The 19,525-nt window shown below is 44.5% G+C and overlaps 1 protein-coding gene across 2 annotated transcripts in view; it reads right to left on the bottom strand.

The window, feature by feature from the left end:
• Window positions 1-205: 205 nt before the first annotated feature.
• LOC148530741 (cathepsin W-like) overlaps window positions 206-19,525 on the bottom strand; it is a 38,643-nt gene continuing 19,323 nt past the window's right edge. The window contains exons 9-12 of one of the 2 annotated variants that reach the window (XM_088468435.1): window positions 17,150-17,231; window positions 10,365-10,367; window positions 2,604-2,662; window positions 206-313 (exon numbers count right to left, since the gene is read on the bottom strand). In XM_088468435.1, the coding sequence (XP_088324561.1) occupies window positions 206-313; window positions 2,604-2,662; window positions 10,365-10,367; window positions 17,150-17,231 (252 nt within the window). The remainder of the gene's footprint in view (window positions 314-2,603; window positions 2,663-10,364; window positions 10,368-17,149; window positions 17,232-19,525) is intronic. The other variant, XM_088468434.1, reaches the window with a different exon arrangement.

Genomic DNA, 19,525 nt, shown 5'->3' with positions numbered 1-19,525 from the left:
GTGTTGAAGATAAACTACACATAAAAATGTGTAACAAAATCTATACAAGTCATAAAGTGTATATGTATATATATTGTGAAACATGTAGCACTTTGAAAAATCAACATACATCTGTTTGATAGGAGTTTATTTTATTGTCCTGCATATCCTTATAGTATCTTCTTTTAGATTGTGATACAGATAATCAGAGTACAATAGATTTCGGTCATTTAGGGCAAGTAATCCATTGTTTTCCATAGTCTTTCACAATGGCAGTTAAAGGATATTTTGAGATTCCACAGACGTTTTTGCCACGGAAAATTCGGAAATAACCCTGAGGAAAAAGAACATTAGTTATGTGGTAGAACAACAGAAATGTGAATGTAGAAATAAAAATTGCTACTAGATACTTGGCACCTCTTCATTTCCTATAGGAACGACAACATGCAATCCCCAGTGCAGAGGGTGATTTAGGAACAAGCTGTAATATAAAGCAGCCACTGGCAAGTATCTGAGGCACCTTCCCAGATATACTTAGGATGTAAGGGGCTAAGGAATAAACTTTACATGACACAGATCTGGGGCTACTAATTATTAACTCCAGCTCCCTGTCAGCCATGGATCACATAGGAAAATAAGTCCCCTGCCGTAAATTACAGTAACATATGGACACTTAAACATATCTATTGAAAATACAATCAAACAGACACAATCGAATATATACATGTATATTGCTTCACATAAATCTAACAAGAACAAAGGAGTATATATCTCTGCACACACATAAAAAATATATCTCATGAGAACCCCGTATTGTTATGTTTTTAAAGTTCTATTTAAAAGTAATCATTAACAAAAGCAAGAAGAGGTATGTCTCTCATGTGGCGCACACAGAATAATCTTTGTTTTACTTCAAAACTTAGCTGTTATTGAATATACAAGATGTTAAAAAGTCCTATTAAGGACTAAGGCCAGCGAAATAGAGGTTAAAAAATAGTAAAGTATGTGATGAATTGGAAAATGTGCAATCAAAAATATTTTATTCCTACTGTGTGTTGTTCTTGTTTATTGATATAGTGGAAAATGAGTTAATATAATTTCAATTAAATCCAAGATGCTGTGTGTATTAAACTTTTATAATATCATCTTTAAGATTTCTGACTTACAGTCCAAGAGGAGAAGTAAATTATATCCACTTATCCATAGTTTATAGGGTAATTAGTGAATGTTATATGGATTTACCTTTCATTCCATAGTAATATTATCTAGAATAAATGTAGATCCTTAGCAATGTGTTAATTCCAAAATATATATAACAATATTTTAGGTGTTCCTCCTGGAAGCACCACTCTGACTCTCTATATATAAATATACACTTGTTCATATTGTAATGCTTGGTTGCAATTCTGAAGGCAGATGGAATAATTAGTTTTATTTATAAATCAATGCAAAGTAGCCATTCATAGTGTACTCTGTCCTTATATAGAGGAAGAAATGCCACAGCTTGTTATCAGACTGTATTCCATGGAATTGGTATTTATATTGCTTAGCAACAATGTTGCAGGTTTCTCTCTGACTACCGTACTTTGTGGCTATATTTAGTAAAGCTTCCATGCACATTAAACCAGCAGTGTTATTTGACAATATAGACCAGTGACTGCAGATGGTGTTAACACCAATTATTTGTAGTGTTACGTATATTTAGATGGATCTTATAACATAATAACTTATCACAGCTGTTAATGTTAATTGTGTGTGGCAGTCTCACATATTTTGGCTGTCCACTTTTTATATGTTGATTCTAGTGACCTTTAAATATTCAGAGGTCTTATATTAAAGTTCCACTGAGTAAGATCCTATTATTAAGGATACACTTGAGCTATGGTATTATAGATAATCTCCATTAGTGTCATTTATGTGGGTAATTTGTTTGTGACACTGATGAACTTTGATTAACGTTACAGGCAGTCCTGTTCTCTGGTCAGCAGCTTTACTGCAGTGTGATTTGTATGGGTGGTTTATCTATGTATTAACTCCTGTGGTCAACGTTTCAATGAATCAACATTTTCATTACATTGTGTATATTGAATCCTCTAAGTGCCGCATTTGTTGCTATTTCTACTGCAGCGGGTCTGGACTGGACGCATGTGTGCTGGCAACAGGGTGAAGTTAGTACATCTATGTTAATGAGTGCCTGATTTTATTGGAGTATATATACCGCTCCCTAATTTATAATAGGCAATATGAGAAATTAATTACCTACTTTGCCTGGGAACCACTTAGCCCACCAGGACCACCTTATGAAGTTTGTTATCCTGAAACCTCAGAGAGCCAAAGAAGTGTCTAAGAATTTGATTGACATCTTCACTTGTTGGAGAACCATCCTTCCTCCATCCTTAAGCTACAAAAATGGATTTAGGTCTACAAATTATAATCTCCATTTGTTAAATGCCTTAAAGCCTAACCTGCCAAGTGTTCCCACAGTTTGAATTACCAACACACGTTTTAAGTAAGAAAAGAAACCGTTACAGGACACAGATTTATGCACATTTTTTATGTGTATGTTATAATGTACAAAGAGTTGTGAGTTTGGAATTGTATCATTACATGACAGTAATACTTACATTTTCCCCCCAATTACTGCCCCAGCTGTTTTTTACAATCCAATAAGGGATGTCCTTATCTGAATAAAAAAAGAAATAAAAGCAATTGCATACTGGCAGTTTCATTGGCTTTGACAAAAATAATAACCCTAGATTTCATTATATATGTGTAAGGGATATAGGGCCTGACCCGATATTTACGCTAAAACTATCATAGCTGCGATCTCTTATGGACCGCAATAGCGAAAATATGCTAATGTCTTCCAAAACTAGCATAGGGATACCAACTGTTGCCTTTTCATATTTGTCCAACTACATGCAACAGCTTAAACATTGCTAACATCAACGCAGATCGGCCAGTCACGCAGCTTCTGAGTAAAGTCTGACCTGACTCAAACACTGCGTCTCTCCTGACCAGCTGAGAGCTCTCATGCTGCAATGGAGATCGCAATGGCTAATTTATGCATCCAATGAAACACTGATTAAATGGTCAGACACGACTGCGTTCTTCTAACTACCCCCCGTTACCTCCCCCAAATGCTGACTACCTGTCACTTCGCTAACTCTGCGTCAATATTGACAGTGCATAAATCTTGGAATCAGGCCCTTAGATTGTAAGCTCCAATGGGGCACGGACTGTTGTGAATGACTTTATATTCTCTGTACAGTGCTGCAGAATATGCTGGCGCTATGTAATTAACTGTGAACAAATAAATATGATGTTTTTTGTGCCAACACCTTTGTTCCCTTTTCTCAACTACAGTCTCAATATCTCCTCCCCTCTAGTTAAGTATTCACCTATTATGGTATTAGACGTTGGGTAGAAGCTAGCTGGCATGCTAGCTTCTAATGGTAAGAGCCCATTTATGACAACCGTCTCTAAAATAACGTAAGGCAACTCTAAGAGAAGCATTGGATTTAGGTATGGCTATTGCCTTGGTGAGGGATCTACTGCTATGACTAGGTCCAACTACAATGGAAGTCTGACTGCAAATAGGCGTTTACAGTCCAGCAATGGGAATCTATTTACTTACAATAAATGCCCACCACTTTTCAAGGTGTTGTAACTTTTTTGGAATTACCTTATAAAATGCTTGATCTGCTTTACTGTACTCTGGCCAGACTACATGTTATGAGACCTGCTCAAAGTATTTCTGGAATAACTGTATGCCAGTAAGTGATATATTTCATATTTTTGGGAGTGCTCTGAAATTCAAGATCTGTGGTGTCAGGTGTTAGACTTGGTCTACAAGGTGTTATTTGTCAGACTACTACCATCCCGGCTCTAGCCCTTTGTGTCTATCCTTCAGATCTACCCAAACATAACTGCTGCTGTATAAACTGGGACATATATTGATTGTGACTTAGGGGCATATTTATTAAGATTATTTTTACAAAAATAATGTGAAAACTGGTGTTTTCACATCCTTTTCACCTTATTTTAGTATCCCATAAATTTATTAAAGGGCAATTAGAGAAGCTTTCATGAAAAAATACTCCAACCCCTTAACTTCACATATTTTTAGTGAGCAGATTGCATTTCCCAAATGGGAAATGTGATCTGCTCAGGTTTACTAAAAATATATTGTGAAAAAATACCGGGGGAAGCCCTGTGATAAAATGACACCTGGCCCCTGTGATCAGCTTTGTGGTCTAAATAGACCACGAGCTGATCACTGCAAAAAAAAATATTTAGAAAAAAATAGATACTTACCTGCATCCAGGTAACGGCGATCGGTGCTCCAGTGAGGTCCTCTCTTTGGGGCCCTGGTCAGCTGGTCCCCAGGCTCCTGCACTGTGACCCTGGTCAGCTTCTGTGGGGGGCAGCGGTCGCTCATGGGGGTGTAGCGGTAGCCGGAACATGCGCGGACGCATACTCAAGGTATTTTTTGTGAAAAAGTATGCAAGGTGGATTCGCAGGGACAGAGCTTTATCGCAAGCTCTGTACCTGGATGTGATTTTTGATACATCCTTGTGATTTATTCAAATATTGAATTGAAATATTGCCAATACATATCTGAGAGGCTGCCCCTAAAACAGCCATTGCTCGGTTTTTTTTTTAAAACAAAACCTTTCCACCTTCTATTTATAAGGTCATCCTTAAAGTACATTTAGCATTTAGTTAAGAAAACAGTGAATGGTCCCATATTGTACTTCTGCCTCCTCACCATTAATGACATGGATCAGGTGGTACGAATTTGTGAATGATGGTGAAAGAGCGGACCTACTGCTTAGGGATGCTTACTCATATATCTAGGTACATGCTTATTTTCATGTAATTTTGATTTATTTGTTGTATTCTGTTTATAGCTATGTACAGGTTATGTATGTGTGGTCTATGGTTGCCCCCTCCCCTTTTCCTGTGTTTCTTTTCTGTACCCAAACTTTATTTTTTAAGTTTACCTTTTTGAAAATTCAATAAAAAATATTGATGGCAAACATGGAGATTTATGTTCTTAGCTGGTTAAATCCTTTACTTCAAGTTCCATAGGGGACACGGGGACAACATTGGGGGTATATGGCTGTACATGAAGAATGGGCACCAAACAGTTAATCTTTATTAGACCTCAGAGCAGCCCAGCCTCCTTCTCCCCTATAACCCGCCCCCAGCCCCCGGCAGGCCAGTTAAGTTAGCAAGCCCAAGGCTACCATCTAATAAACGTTTTAGGAGTGTGTGCACACATACAAAGTGGTTATATAATAGTTTTTTCCCAGCAGCTGTATTGTATTGGAGGAGAAGGAACACCAGCTCACACACAGATACAAACACACCACAGAGTTGGTTAGAAGAAAACCCCCGCAAGCCAGGTGTGTAAGGGTGGGCACCATGTGTCTCCTATGGAACTAAAAGAAAAGGATTTAACCAAGTAAGAACATAAATCTCCTTTTCTTCTTCTTTTCCATAGGGGACACAGGGACAATGCTGGGGACATCTCAAAGCAATTCCCCTAAGGGAGGGGACACTCCTGAGCTGCACTGAGAACTCTCCGCTGAAATGCCGCTGGGGAGGCTAAGGTGTCAAAGGAATAGAAATGGACAAATGTGTGGACAGGAGACCTAGTACCCACCCTGCAAAGCTGCTCAAACGAGGTAACCTGGCGAGCTACCCAAGAATCACGGATGGATCCAAGGTCTGCTTCATAGCCAGCCAATCCCGTTTGTGAAAATCATAAAGCACAAAAAGATAATTGGACTTACGGAAATCCCTAGTGCTGTCTACATAGATCCGGAGGGCCCGCACCACATCCAAAGAGGACTCTTCCAGAAAAGAATCAGGCAATTGAAAAGCCAGAACCATAATCTCCTGGTTGATGTGGAACAGAGAAACTACTTTCGGAAGGTAGCCTAACCTCGTCTGAAGAACTGTCCAGTCTGAGTGAAAGACTAAAAATGGAGAGCAAAATGACTATGCACTCAAGTCTGACACTCTCCGGCCTGATTCTATGGCCAGAGGGAACAGTGTTTTCCATGTGAGCCAGCACATGTCGACCGACTCACATGGAAGTCTCCGGAGGAACAACAGGTGGGCTGTGTTAAGAACGGATGGTAGTCTGGTCAGATATAGTGCCAGTCTTGAGGGTGAATTTGACATGGACTAATTGTGACCACGAGGCTTATGGAGGTGGCACAGTTTTTTGAGCTGTGTAGGCAGCCTTGGGGCTGGCGAGCTGTGGCTCGTTGTGGCCGGAGGCCTGGAGGTGAGATGCAGCCTGTGGGCTGAATGAGCAGCCTTGAGGGCTGGTTGCGGCCTTTATAGTTGTGGCCAAGGGACTGATGGTGAGAAGCAGACTTTGGGCTGTTGGAGCAGCCTGGAGGGCTGATAGTGACCTGGGGCCCCAGGAACATTGCAGCCTTTGGGCTGATGAGACTCAGGTGAGGTATGCAACAAAAACGTGGGGCTGCTACCAGTGCCGCCGAGATGACACTGGTGATGGTGTGCTTAACTGTGCATCCGGAATGCAGAGTTGCTACCAGTGTCGCCAGGATGACACTGGTGACGGTGTGTAAGATTGCGCACCTGAAATGCAGAGCCGCTACCAATGCCACCGGGATGACACTGGCGACGGTGTGCTGAGTTGCGCACCTGGAATGCAGATCTGCTACCAGTGCTGCTGGGATGACACTGGCGACGCTGTGCTAGATTGCACACCTTGAATGCAATGTAGCTACCAGTGCTGTAAGGATGACACTGGTCGATGGTGTGTTGGATTGCGCACCTGGAATGCTAAACTGCGACTGGTCCCACCGGGTTGACACAAGCCACTGGATGGTGACAGACCCTTTTTGGGTAGGAAGTGCTCCGTGCTGCCAAGATGGTACAAGCAGCACGTGTGGATGAGATGCAGGTGGAGCCACATGGATGGAATAAACAGCACATATGAACAGCTAGACTGATTCAGGAACTTGACTGACAAGCAGGAGACTGGAAACGGAAGTACGAAAAGTTCTATCACCGGCATGGAGTGAAGGGCTGGCTGGAATTTAACAGAACAGGGCCCAATCAGAGCAAGTCTCCATTAATGATAGATTATAGTGCACCTGGGCTGTGCACAGACAAGAGAATCAATCAATGTGCACCTGATGCTGCACACAGACCAGGCAGTAATTAATGCAGTGCCTCAGGCTGAAAACTGCAGATCCTAACAGTACCCCCCCCTTGATGAGGGGTTAAGGAGCCCCTAGACCCTGGTTTGTCCGGAAAGTCCTCAAAAAATCTTTTCCTCGGGATAGGAGCATGTAATTACTTTTACGGAATCCAAGGGCACTCCTCCGGACCATATACTTTCCAGTGAACAACTGGAGGCTGCCTTTGGAAATTGTAGAGTCCAGTATCTTTTCCACGACAAACTCTCGTCCCTGAACAAGAACTGGTGGTGGTCTGATCGGACGTCTGAGGGAATATCTGGTGGAAAGGAACAACAGTTTTAAAAGAGAACAGTGGAATGTATTATTGATCCTGAAAGATCGGGGTAACGTAATGCCACAGGGTTTACTTGGGCAATGATTCTGAATGGACCGATGAATTTGGGTCCAAATTTTTGTGATCTTTGGTGCAGATTGATGTTTTCGGCTGACAGCCAAACCAAGTCCCCCACCTTCAGACTGCAAGGCCTACAGTGTCTGTCTGCCCAGGCCTTGGAACGACCAGTGGCTTGCAGAATTGACTGATGAACTTTCCTCCAGATGGATTGTAATCTGGAAACAGATGAGGAAGAAGGACCTGAACTCGGTGCAGACTCAAAAGAATTGCTCCTGGTATGAATTCCGAAATGCAGAAAAATGGATACGTTGAAGATGTTGAATGGCAAGAATTGTTGTAAGCAAATTCTACAAATGGCAAGAGACACCCAGTTATTCTGACAATTAGCAATAAAACAATGAAGATACTGCTCCAGTTACTGATTGGCCTGCTCCGTCTGCCCATTGGACTGCGGATGATATCCTGATGACAGACCGACCTGGATGCCCAGATTTGCACAGAAGCACCTCCAGAATTTGGCCACAAACTGGGTACCTCGGTCAGAAATGATGTCCAAAGGAAGCCCGTGTTCTAAAGACATGTTGCACAAAAAGACCTGCCAGTTCTTTGGCTGATGGTAATTTGCGAGAGGGACGAAATGCACCATTTTGTAGAACCTGTCGACAATGGTCCACCATGACTGTACAACGAGCAGGTGGCGGGAGATCTACCACAAAGTCCATTGTGATGTGTGTCCATGGCTTGAGAGGAGTATATAAAGGACACAACAGACCTGTAGGAGAGGTACGGAGAGTCTTGTTCTTTGCACAGACATCACAAGCTGCCACAAACTCTCGAACATCTCGAGGCATGGACTGCCACCAAACCGAGCATGACAATAGTTCTAGAGTCCTGGCAACACCTGGATGACCTCCAGCCTTGGAGGAGTGGGAATCTTTAAGGACTGCTTTGCAGGATCTTTCTGGAATGGAAACTAAGCCATGGGGCACTTCAGGAGGAGCCTCCGATTGACATCATTTGAGAGAATCTCATCATAGCAAAGTGAATCTGAGCAGAGGGAATGATAGTCTCCTCTTGACCAACCGGAAAATGTTCATCAGAAAAACTTTGTGAGAGGGCACCTGCCTTTACGTTCTTAGACCCAGGCCAAAAGGACATGGTGAAGTTGAATCTGGTGAAGAACAGAGCCCACCACGCTTGTCTGGCATTCAATCTTTTGGCAGACTCGATGTATGCCAGATTTTTATGGTCCATCAACACAGACATGACATGGTTAGCTCCCTCTAACCAGTGGTGCCAATCCTCGAATGCCCATTTGATGGGTAAAAGTTCTTGGTTCCCCACGTCATAATTCCTCTCTGCCAACTGGAACTTTCATGAGAAAAAGGCACACAGGTGTAAGTTATTGTCCCTTGGGTCCTTTTGAGAACGTATGGCTCCCTCTCCTACCTCAGAAGCGTCCACCTCCACAATACAAGGAAGGTCCGGATTGGGATGACGGAGGACAGGCGCACACACAAAGGCCGACTTGAGCTGATTAAATGCCTGTTTAGCTTTGGGAGTCCAATTACAAATTTTTGGTTAAGTCCACGACTGGAGAAACAATAGTGGAGAATGACTTAATGAATCAACGATAATAATTGGAGAACCCCAGAAATCACTGTATGGCCTTCAGAGACTAGGGTTGCTTCCAATCTATGACCGCCTTCACCTTATTAGGGTCCATGGAGAATCCCTGAGAAGAGATGATGTAGCCCAAAAAAGATATCTCCTCCACTTCGAACTCACATTTCTCCAATTTGGCATACAAATTATTCTCCAAAAGTCTTTGCAGTATTCGCCTCACGTGAATACGGTGTTGTTCCAAGGATTTGAAGAAAATGAGGATGTCATCCAAATATACGACTGCAATGACTCCAAGGAAATCTGTCAAGATGTCATTGATGAAGTCCTGGAAGACGGCTGGGGCATTGGACAACCCAAATGGTATGACCAGATGCTCAAAATGTCCCGAGTGAGTGTTGAACGCCGTCTTCGATTCATCACCTTCAGGAATACGGATGAGATTATAAGCTCCGCGTAAATCAATTTTAGAGAATATTGTTGCCTCCCGTAGCTGGTCAAACAAAACAGAGATTAATGGCAGTGGGTAGGCATTCTTTATGGTGATCTTGTTTAGACCACGGAAGTCTATGCAAGGCCAGAGGGATCCATCCTTTTTCTGGACAAATAAAAAACCGGCGCCTACGGGGACTTGGATGGTCATATGAACCCTTTCTCCAGAGTGTTCTCAATATACTCATGCATAGCCTTGTTTTTGGGAACCGACAAGGCATAGAGCCTACCCTTTGGGAGTCTGGTATCAGGAAGCAGATCGATGGCACAATCATAGGCCCGATGAGGTGGTTGAACATCGGCTTTTTTCTTGGAATAACCTCCACCAGATCACGATAGGGAGCAGGAATTGTGGAGGTTTCTGTAGAAACAACTGCGGACAGACGAACAGGACAAGAGAGACAGTACATGAAGCAGGAGGAACCCCACTGTAGAGTCTCCCCCATTTGCCACTGGATAACTGGGTTGTGTTTTTTCAACCATGGTAGACCCAGAACAATGGGAGCCATTGGGCAATGGAGAAGAAGAAATTACAATTCCTCCTGATGGAGCACTACCCCTAACAGCGGAGAAACACGTTAAGGAATGGGGACACTCTGTCAGAGAACAGCTGCCTACGAACGAATCTTTGCCAGATCGACAGGTGTTTTTGAGCAGAAGCAGATCAAATGTGCTCATTTACCCACTGTCTCTTGCGAAGTGTGCCTTTATTCATGTCATCAGCCTGCCTTTTGGAACAGCGCAAGCCGCTTAAGCAGAGCCTTCACAGCAGCAGTCAGTATTCATGGAATAGTGGAAATCGATCCAGGAGAACTCTCACTGCTCCCAACAACGGCAGTGGTAAGAAATCTAAATGGGGAGACCGTGATCACTCTCCTAAGAGATTTGTGACTTTAATACCCCCGTTTTATACTGGCTGCTATCTTGGATTAATGCAAGGACACGATTTATTAGAGAAGTTGAGTTTTAATCTAACTTGTGTCATTATTGATTTTTTTCTCTGGAGAGAGAGATCAAAATATTTTTCTTAAAGGCAATTGAACATTATCTTTTATTTTTTGTCTGGTTGGATATTAACTGGCTGTCCCCCAAATTAGGGTCAAATTAGACGGAGTTTATTCCTAATCAGCACGTTTTTTCTATGTGAATATCGTTGGAAACACAATACTACGTTTTCAAATGTGTATTAATACTTATTGTGCAAGCTGTCTAATCATTTTTTATTGACATGTTTATGGATATATTTTATATATTAAAAATTGCTTGATATTTTTATATCTTTATGCGCTCCTTGTTTTTGAAAAATAACAGTTTTTGTATTTATATCTAGAGTATTACAGATATACTTTGTAGGAGCAGTACAAAACTATTATTGGAAATTAATTGTAGAATATTACTAATTATATATCAATTTAACAATTTTAATATATGCGCCTGAATTTTGCTTGTGTTGTTTGTTAGAGACTGAAACTTGACCAACAGAGGACTTCAGCAAAGTGGGGAATAGGACAGAATTCCTAGGAGAGAAGCCTAGATGTAACTCTCCACTACCATCTAGACCATGCCTTTTCCTGATTTGACAGGACAATGTGGAACCATATGTCCTTTTGCTCCACAATGCAAGCAAATTCCTAGTGTGTGCCTCCTCCGTTTCTCCTCGACAGGAAGACAGAAAGCTCCCAACTGTATCAGTTCATCCTGTACTGTAGAAGGATCCCAAGGCAGAGAATGGGAAGCTTGAGATGGCAGGCTCCTCTCCAGCCTGCGCTCCCGGAGACATCGGTCAATGCGTACGGACAGACTCATTAATTCATCCAAGGTACCTGTGGGGGAATATTGAACCAGGAGGTCTTTAATCTGATCTGACAGACCCAAATGGAATTGACTTTGCAGAGCGGGGTCATTCTATTCAGCATCCACAGTAATCCTCCACCGCCTGGTTCTCCTGTCTCAGAGAAAGAAGGCTAGCTTCTGCCAGCGTTGCCTTATCTGGGTCCTCATATAATAGTCCGAGAGCATTGAAAAAGGAGTCTATGGTCTGAAGGACTGTAGAAGTGGAGGGCAAACCGAATGCCCAAGTCTGCAGGAGGAAAATAATTATCCCATATTACTGGACCTCGGAACCTGACGATTGAGGCCTGTGTTTGAAATAAAGCTTGCAGCTTTCATTAAAATTCATAAAGTTCAAGTGATTCCCCGAAAAATGGTCAGGCAGATTTGATACTACGGGATCCAATCCATGTCTGCTCAACTAGGATGGAAAGTTCTTGGACCTTCTGGGTTAGCACCTGAACTTGGATTGCCAGGATTTGCACTGGATTCTGACCAGTTTCCATGGCTAACCTTAATTTTATGGCCGGTGATAATCTGGTCAGATATAGTGCCAGTCTTGAGGGTGAATTTGGCATGGACTAATTGTGACCACGAGGCTTATGGAGGTGGTACAGTTTTTTGAGCTGTGTAGGCAGCCTTGGGGCTGGCGAGCTGTGGCTCGTTGTGGCTGGAGGCCTGGAGGTGAGATGCAGCCTGTGGGCTGAATGAGCAGCCTTGAGGGCTGGTTGTGGCCTTTATAGTTGTGGCTAAGGGACTGATGGTGAGAAGCAGCCTTTGGGCTGTTGGAGCAGTCTGGAGGGCTGATAGTGACCTGGGGCCCCAGGAACGTTGCAGCTTTTGGGCTGATGAGACTCATGTGAGGTATGCAACAAGAACGTGGGGCTGCTACCAATACTGCCGAGATGACAGTGGCGATGGTGTGCTTAACTGCGGACCTGGAATGCAGAGTTGCTACCAGTGCCGCCGGGATGACACTAGCGACAGTGTGCAAGATTGCGCACCTGGAACGCAGAGCTGCTACCAATGCCACCGGGATGACAATGGTGACAGTGTGCTGAGTTGCGCACCTGGAACGCAGAGCTGCTATCAGTGCCTCCGGGATGACACTGGCGACGCTGTGCTGGATTGTGCACCTGGAACGCAGAGTAGCTAACAGTGCTGCCAGGATGACACTGGCGGCGGTGTGCTGGATTGCGCACCTGGAATGCTAAACTGCGATTGGTGCTGCCGGGTTGACACAAGCCATCGCATGGTGACAGATGCTTTCTGGGTAGGAAGTGCTCCATGCTGCCCAGATGGTACAAGCAGCATGTGTGAACGAGATGCAGGTGGAGCCACCTGGTTGGAATAAATGGCACACACGAAACACAGCTAGACTGATTCAGGAACTCAACGGACAAGCAGGAGACTGGAAACCGGAAGTACGAAAAGTTCTATCACCAGCATGGAGTGAAGGGCTGGCTGGAATATAACAGAACAGGGCCCAATCAGAGCAAGTCTCCCTTAATGATAGATTATAGTGCACCTGGGCTGTGCACAGACAAGAGAATTAATCAATGTGCACCTGATGCTGCACACAGACCAGGCAGTAATTAGTGCAGTGCCTCAGGTTGGAAACTGCAGATCCTAACAGGCTGCACATGGAGGAATCCCTTAAAAAGCTCCTGATGTCAGGCAGCAATGCAATCCATCTCCGAAAAAGTACAGAGTAAGCGGAAACCTAAACCTTTAGGGACAAAAGGCAAAAACCTAAATTCAGACTGTGGGTTAAGGCCCTTGACTGAACACCAATAAAAATAAATCCTCCAAACCTGGTGATAAATCCTAGCTAAAGCAGGTTTGCAGGCATGGAGCATGGTTTGAATGACCGACCTGGAAAAACCCCTGGCCCTCAGAATGGATGTCTCAATAGCCACCTTGTCAAAGTGCAATGGGCTAGATCCAAATGGAAGCACTGGCACTGAGACAGGAGATCCAGCCATAGTGGAAGACAAAAGACACACTGAACTCTCAAGGCATCCACCAGAAGAGCTCCCAGATCTCTAATGTGAGAATAGTACCTTGGCAGGTTGTGGTTGTGTCAAGACTCCATCCAATCGGCATCCAGAAGGCCCCAGCAATGAACCAGAATCTGAAAAACATCTGGATGACGTGACCACTCGCCTGAGTGAATTCCTGGCAGCTTAGAAAGTTCAGTTCCCAATTCTGGACCCCTGGAATGAAGGCTGCTGACAGAGCTGGAAGATGAACCTTTGCCCAGCTGAGAATGCGACTCACCTCCTTCATGGCAATGCGACTGCAAGTGCTGCCCTGATTGTTGATATAGGCATTGGCGGTCATGTTGTTGGACTAAACTTGGACCGGACAATGTTGGAGTAGCGGCTGCACTACACAGAGAACCCAAAGACCGCTCAAAGCTCCATAATGTTGATCGGAAGATGGCTCTCCTGAACCATCCACAGTCCCTGAAAGGAATGGTCCAAGCTTCCGCTAAGAGATCCTCCAGCTGTTTTGACTTAGGGAACTCGCTTGTACACTGGAGCCTTGAATCTAGGTGTCGGCTCCTCATCCTCAATCTGCAGAACTAGTTTAACTGCCTTAATCAAGACCTCTAAATCCACTTGAGATGAGATTTCCTCCTGAACAGAGGAGACTTTCCCATCTGAAGTAATGGACCTGACCTCCTCCAGGTCTGAGCAAACCTCAGAGCCAAAGCATAGGATGATTGAGGGATGGCCCCCGTTTGGAAGTACGGTCCTTATCCAGCATCTGCTGGAAGGAGGCAGACACCTGCGCCAAACCCCGAACTGACTGGGAGTAGAAACTCATCTATAGTGGTTCCAAAGCAGGTGGCTGCAGTGGAGACTGCAGAACCGTGACAGGGTGGGGCCCCATCGGAGGGATGCTGTCAAACAGTCAACAAGCTGCGTCATTGACTGTGACACAGAGGCAGCCCAAGCCAGCTCCTGGATGGAGGCTGTGGATGGGACTTCTCATTGTGCATCTGTACTGGATCCTGTGGGGGGGAGACCAACAGAACAAGATCTACATGTGCATAACACAGGAGCTCCCATCTCTTTAGCCACCTCTTTATGTGTTTTGCCTTTGAAAGACATAGGACCTGATTCAGACCCATTCACAAAGGCACGATCGCTCGCTGCCGGGCGATTGTTGCTCAGTGTGCATGTGTATAAGTCACAGTGCGCATGCGTAAGCCAGTCACTGCGATGGGGAATCGTGCGCTCGTAGCACAAAGCCAGAGCGCTACTTTGAGTGACAGATAGTGCCATTTTTACAGGGGAAAGTGCTTGTAAATGGGGCAGTGGTGTTGTGAACGCAGGCGTGTCAGGCCAAGAAAACACCATTTAAAAGGCGTACATAATTAGCAAAGTGGCGTCATGGTACATGTATTTCAGCCCGCAGTGATCGCAGTAGGGCTACCTCAAGGGCTGTGAGTAGCTCCGATGGCTCTTGATGTTACCGATTAATCCAACAATTCCAGGAGATGACATGTGTTGCGAGGGGAAAGGGTGCGTCTTTATACACTAGCGAGCGCTCAGTGCCGTAGCTCGATAAGACATAGAGGGCATCCTTACGCCATGCAGTGCGAGCGTGGAATTTGAATATCCAGCCCATTTTTGCCAGAGAGCGGCCGCATCTAGCGAGCAGGTCTGAATGAGCTCATAGTACCATTAAAGGCAATCCCCACACACTACGCTGTAGTAACAGACGTATGCAACTAGGGGAAGGTGCAATGAATGTAAGGCTGCAAAAAGTAATACCAAGTGGGGCATAATAAAGGAGGACAAAGTGAACCCCTCAGCCTGTTAATACAAGGGTTAATTGCCAGAACACAGAGGGCCTCATTCAGACCTGCTCGCAATCGCTGAGCACTCGCAAGCGGGTCGATGTTGAGGCCCTGCGCATGCGCAGCGGCCGGACTGCACGTGTGCAAGCCCTGGAGCGAGAGAGAGATTCTGTCACTCCAGGGCTCACTACAAAAAGGGCGGCTGTCGATGGTGATCAACAGCTCGCACCGTTTTGTAGGTGAGGTGGGGGGGGTGGCTGGCCAAACGGAGGCATTCCTGAAGGAATGCCTGCCGTTTGGGGGCGGCCCCACTGACATCCCTCGTGATGTCAGTGGTGAGCTTCCAGCTCTATTAGAGCCGAAAGCTCACTGGGGCTTGCGGCAGACGAGACACTACCATAGGGTCTCGTTGCAAGCCCCGATGGTCGCGATGGTCTCGACCATCGCGACCATCAACCTGGTCACTCGCTAAAGCTGTGGGTGGTCACCCACAGCTTAGCGAGCAGCCAGGAGGCCAGATTTTAAATGTGAAGTGGCCGCCCTCATTCAGAGGGAGCGCTCGCATTTTGGGAGCGGCTCTGAATGAGGTTCGGAGACTTTACAATGTTAGGCAAAGGGATAGAAAAGAAAATACCTTTCTATAAGAACAAGCACACAGTGCATTCAATGCAATATATAATGGGTAGTGAGTGCTCAACAGTCCAAGCCCCAGTTGGCTGGAAGGAGCTAAACTGTATAATATGACCTGGGAGTTAGGTATAGAGGGAGACAGGAGCCCAGCTCTCCAGAGATCTAGCTGTAACCGGCTCATGTTCAGAAAATGGCCGCTCAGTGTCTCTGTAGGAGGGGGGGGAGGAGAAGGAACAACCCTCTGGCTGGAAGCCTTAGTGAGGGAGCAAAGCCAGGGGCCAGGGGAGGTTCCAATAAGGAGAGCCCACCTCCCCCTTACCTATGCTCCCCGGACGTCCAACTGCGGTTGGGAAACTCTGCTTGTGGAGGATCCGGCCATGGTCGCTGATCCAGTCACCAGCACTGCAGTCAAAAGGATGCTCTGAGCTGCCTACTCAAAAATAAGTGAAATAAAATAAAGATTATAGGTTGCAATGGCAGCCCCCTGTTTCAGTGTGCCCGGCTCCTGCTGGCACCCAATTAGGATTGGCCTGCCTGGGGCTGGGGGCGTGGTATAGAAGAAAAGGAGGCTGGGCTGCTCTAAGGTCTGAAAAATAGTTTGGTATCCAGTACTCCTGTACAGCCCTATAGCCCCAGCATTGTCCCAAGTGCTAGTCTGCCTTTGAGTGGTTTACACAGGTGATCTCAGGGTACATCTACTATAGACGATAATCCTATAAAATATACAGTATGATTTGTCTGGAACCTAGTATGCCCAGAGCCTTGTTTAGCACGTGCTCCACCAGACAGAAAGTCAGCAGATGGCAGAACTGCTAGCTCACATGGGGGAGATGTACTAAGCCTTGGAGAGTGATAAAGTACCAACTATTCAGCTCCTAACTGTAATTCAGTCTGTAACATGGCAGTTAGGAGCTGATTGGTTGGTACTTTTACTCTGTTCACTTCATCACTCTCCAAGACTTAGTCTATCTCCCCCAATCCCCCCCCCCATGGCCAGCTAATGAGTAACCCCAAAATATGAGGCTCCACGGCCTCTAAATTAGGCAGCAAGGAAGACAGCTTAGTATAATATAACTATAACTGTATGTGATCAAGGAAAGCATGGTAAAAGGTTTAGTATGATGTGGAATATAATTTGGGTTTAAGGCACATTTAATCCTTTGCTGTCTAAAAATGTAAGAGAATAAGCATTAGGATTACCTGTGGCATAGCCCACCAATAACACCATGTGGTTTATATTTGGGCTACAGGTACGAGGATGCCAAATTCCTTCCTTGTAATACTGTAACAATAGAAAGATGATAGTTTTATTTCATATATACAGTATATATATATTAATATATATATAGATATATGTATATATATATATATATATATATATATATATATACACACACACGATACTGTGCAAAAGTTTTAGGCAGGTGTGTAAAAAATGCTGCACAGTAAGGATGCTTTCAAAAATAGAGATGTTAATAGTTTATTTTTATCAGTTAACAAAATGCAGAGTGAATGAATAAATCTAAATCAAATCAATATTTGGTGCAACCACCCTTTGCCTTCAAAACAGCACTAGTGAAGTTTGTGAACAATAGTGTGTTGAATAAGCGGATAATAAGCCTAATTATAGTGTGATTGGTGGCTCTATATAAACTCCGTCATGTACCCAATATGGACACGCCCACTGACAAAGCCTTGAAGTGACGAAACGCATCTGGTTTGGAGGGTAGTGATGTAGGCGGAACTAATGTGACTGGCACTGTAGGAGAGGCTTGGACCGCAAGGACTTCCTGTGGATGTGGAGGAGACACAGGAGGCAATGTGAGTCCCTAAGGGCAGGGTTATTATACTGATATTCGCTTACCGATGTGAGTATTGCATACTACAGTAAATTTGTTACTATATACTTCACCATTGTGCTCCTCCTGTCTCCTTTGTTTTTAATATACAGATATTGTCCTTGGGGTGGAGCTAAGAAGGAGAGCGGCACTTTTAAGTGAAGTAGTGCTGGACATTTCTGGACACTGAATGTTATGGACACTGTTTTATTTATATAGATATATATATATATATATATATATATGTGTGTGTGTGTGTGTGTGTGTAAGTATTTATAGAAAAAAGGGATTCAGTGGTCAGACTTTTAAAAATGTAACATAAAGATCAGCTGCAGCATTAAACCATGGACAGGTGAAGTGAATAACATTGATTATCTTGTTACAATGGTACCTGTGATGGGGTGGGATATATTAGGCAGCAAGTGAAGTCACCACTTGAAGTTGATGTGTTGGAAGCAGGAAAAATGTCCACGCATTAGGATCTGAGCAACTTTGACAAGGGCCAAATTGTGATGACTAGATAGCTAGATCAAAGCATCTCCAAAACAACATGTCTTGTGGTGTGTTCCCGGGATGCAGTGGTTAATACCTAGCAAAAGTAGTCCAAGGAAGGATAATCGGCAATGCCAGTGACAGGGCCATGGGCACCTAAGGGTCATTGATGCGCATGGGGAGTGAAGGCTAGTGTCAGGTCCGTTCCCTCAGAAGAGCTACTGTAGCAGTAATTACAGAAAAAGTTAATGCTGACTATGATAGAAAGATGTCAGAACCCACAGTGCATTGCAGCTTGCTGTGTATGGGCCTGCGTAGCCACAGACTGGTCAGAGTGCCTATGCTGACCCCTGTCCACCTCTAAATGTGCCCACAATGGACATGTAAGCATCATTACTGGACCATGCAGAAATGAAAGAAGTTGGCCTGATCTGATGAATCACATGTTCTTTTACATCAAGTGAACGGCCGAGTGCATGTGCATTGTTTGTCTGGGGAAAGATGGCACCAGGATGCACTATGGGAAGAAGGGAAGCTGGCTGAGGCAGTGTGATGTTCTGGACAATGTTCTGCTGGGAAGACTTGGGTTCTGCCATTCATGTGGATGTTGCTTTGACATATACCACCTACCTAAATATTGTTGCAGACCAGAAACACCGTTTTATGGCAATGGTATTCCCTGTGGGATAATGCGCCATGACACAATGCAGAGGTTCCCAATCACGGTCCTCAAGGCTCCCCAACAGTTCATGATTTATAGATATCCATGGTTAAACACAGGTGACTTTATTAGTACTGCAGTCAATTTGATTTAATCACCTGTGCTCAACCTTGGATAGATCTAAAACCTGAGGTGTTGGGGAGCCTTGAGGACCGCGTTTGGGAACCTCTGCCACAATGCAAAAAATGTTCAGGAATGTTTGAGAAACATGACAAAGAGTTCAAGGCACTGACTTGGCCTCCAAATTCCATCTCAATCTGATTGAGCATCTGTGGGATGTGCTGGAAAAACAAGTCCAAGCCATGCAGGCCCCACATCGCACCTTACAGGACTTAAAGCATATGCTGCTAATGCCTTGGTAATAGATACCACAGGACACGTTCAGAGGTCTTGTAGTGTCCATGCCAAGACAGGTCAGAGCTGAATTGGCAGCACATGGGGAACCGACACAATATTGGGCAGCAGGTTTTAATGTTATGGCTGATGGGTGTATATTTCTGCAAATTACCATTGACAGAGGCAGTA

This window comes from Taudactylus pleione, unplaced genomic scaffold, assembly GCF_031769625.1.
Source record: "Taudactylus pleione unplaced genomic scaffold, aTauple2 ptg000085l, whole genome shotgun sequence".
Taxonomy (NCBI): domain Eukaryota; kingdom Metazoa; phylum Chordata; class Amphibia; order Anura; family Myobatrachidae; genus Taudactylus; species Taudactylus pleione.
The sequence above is the reverse complement of the archived record's forward strand: the minus strand, read 5'-3'. Positions and strand labels throughout refer to the sequence as shown.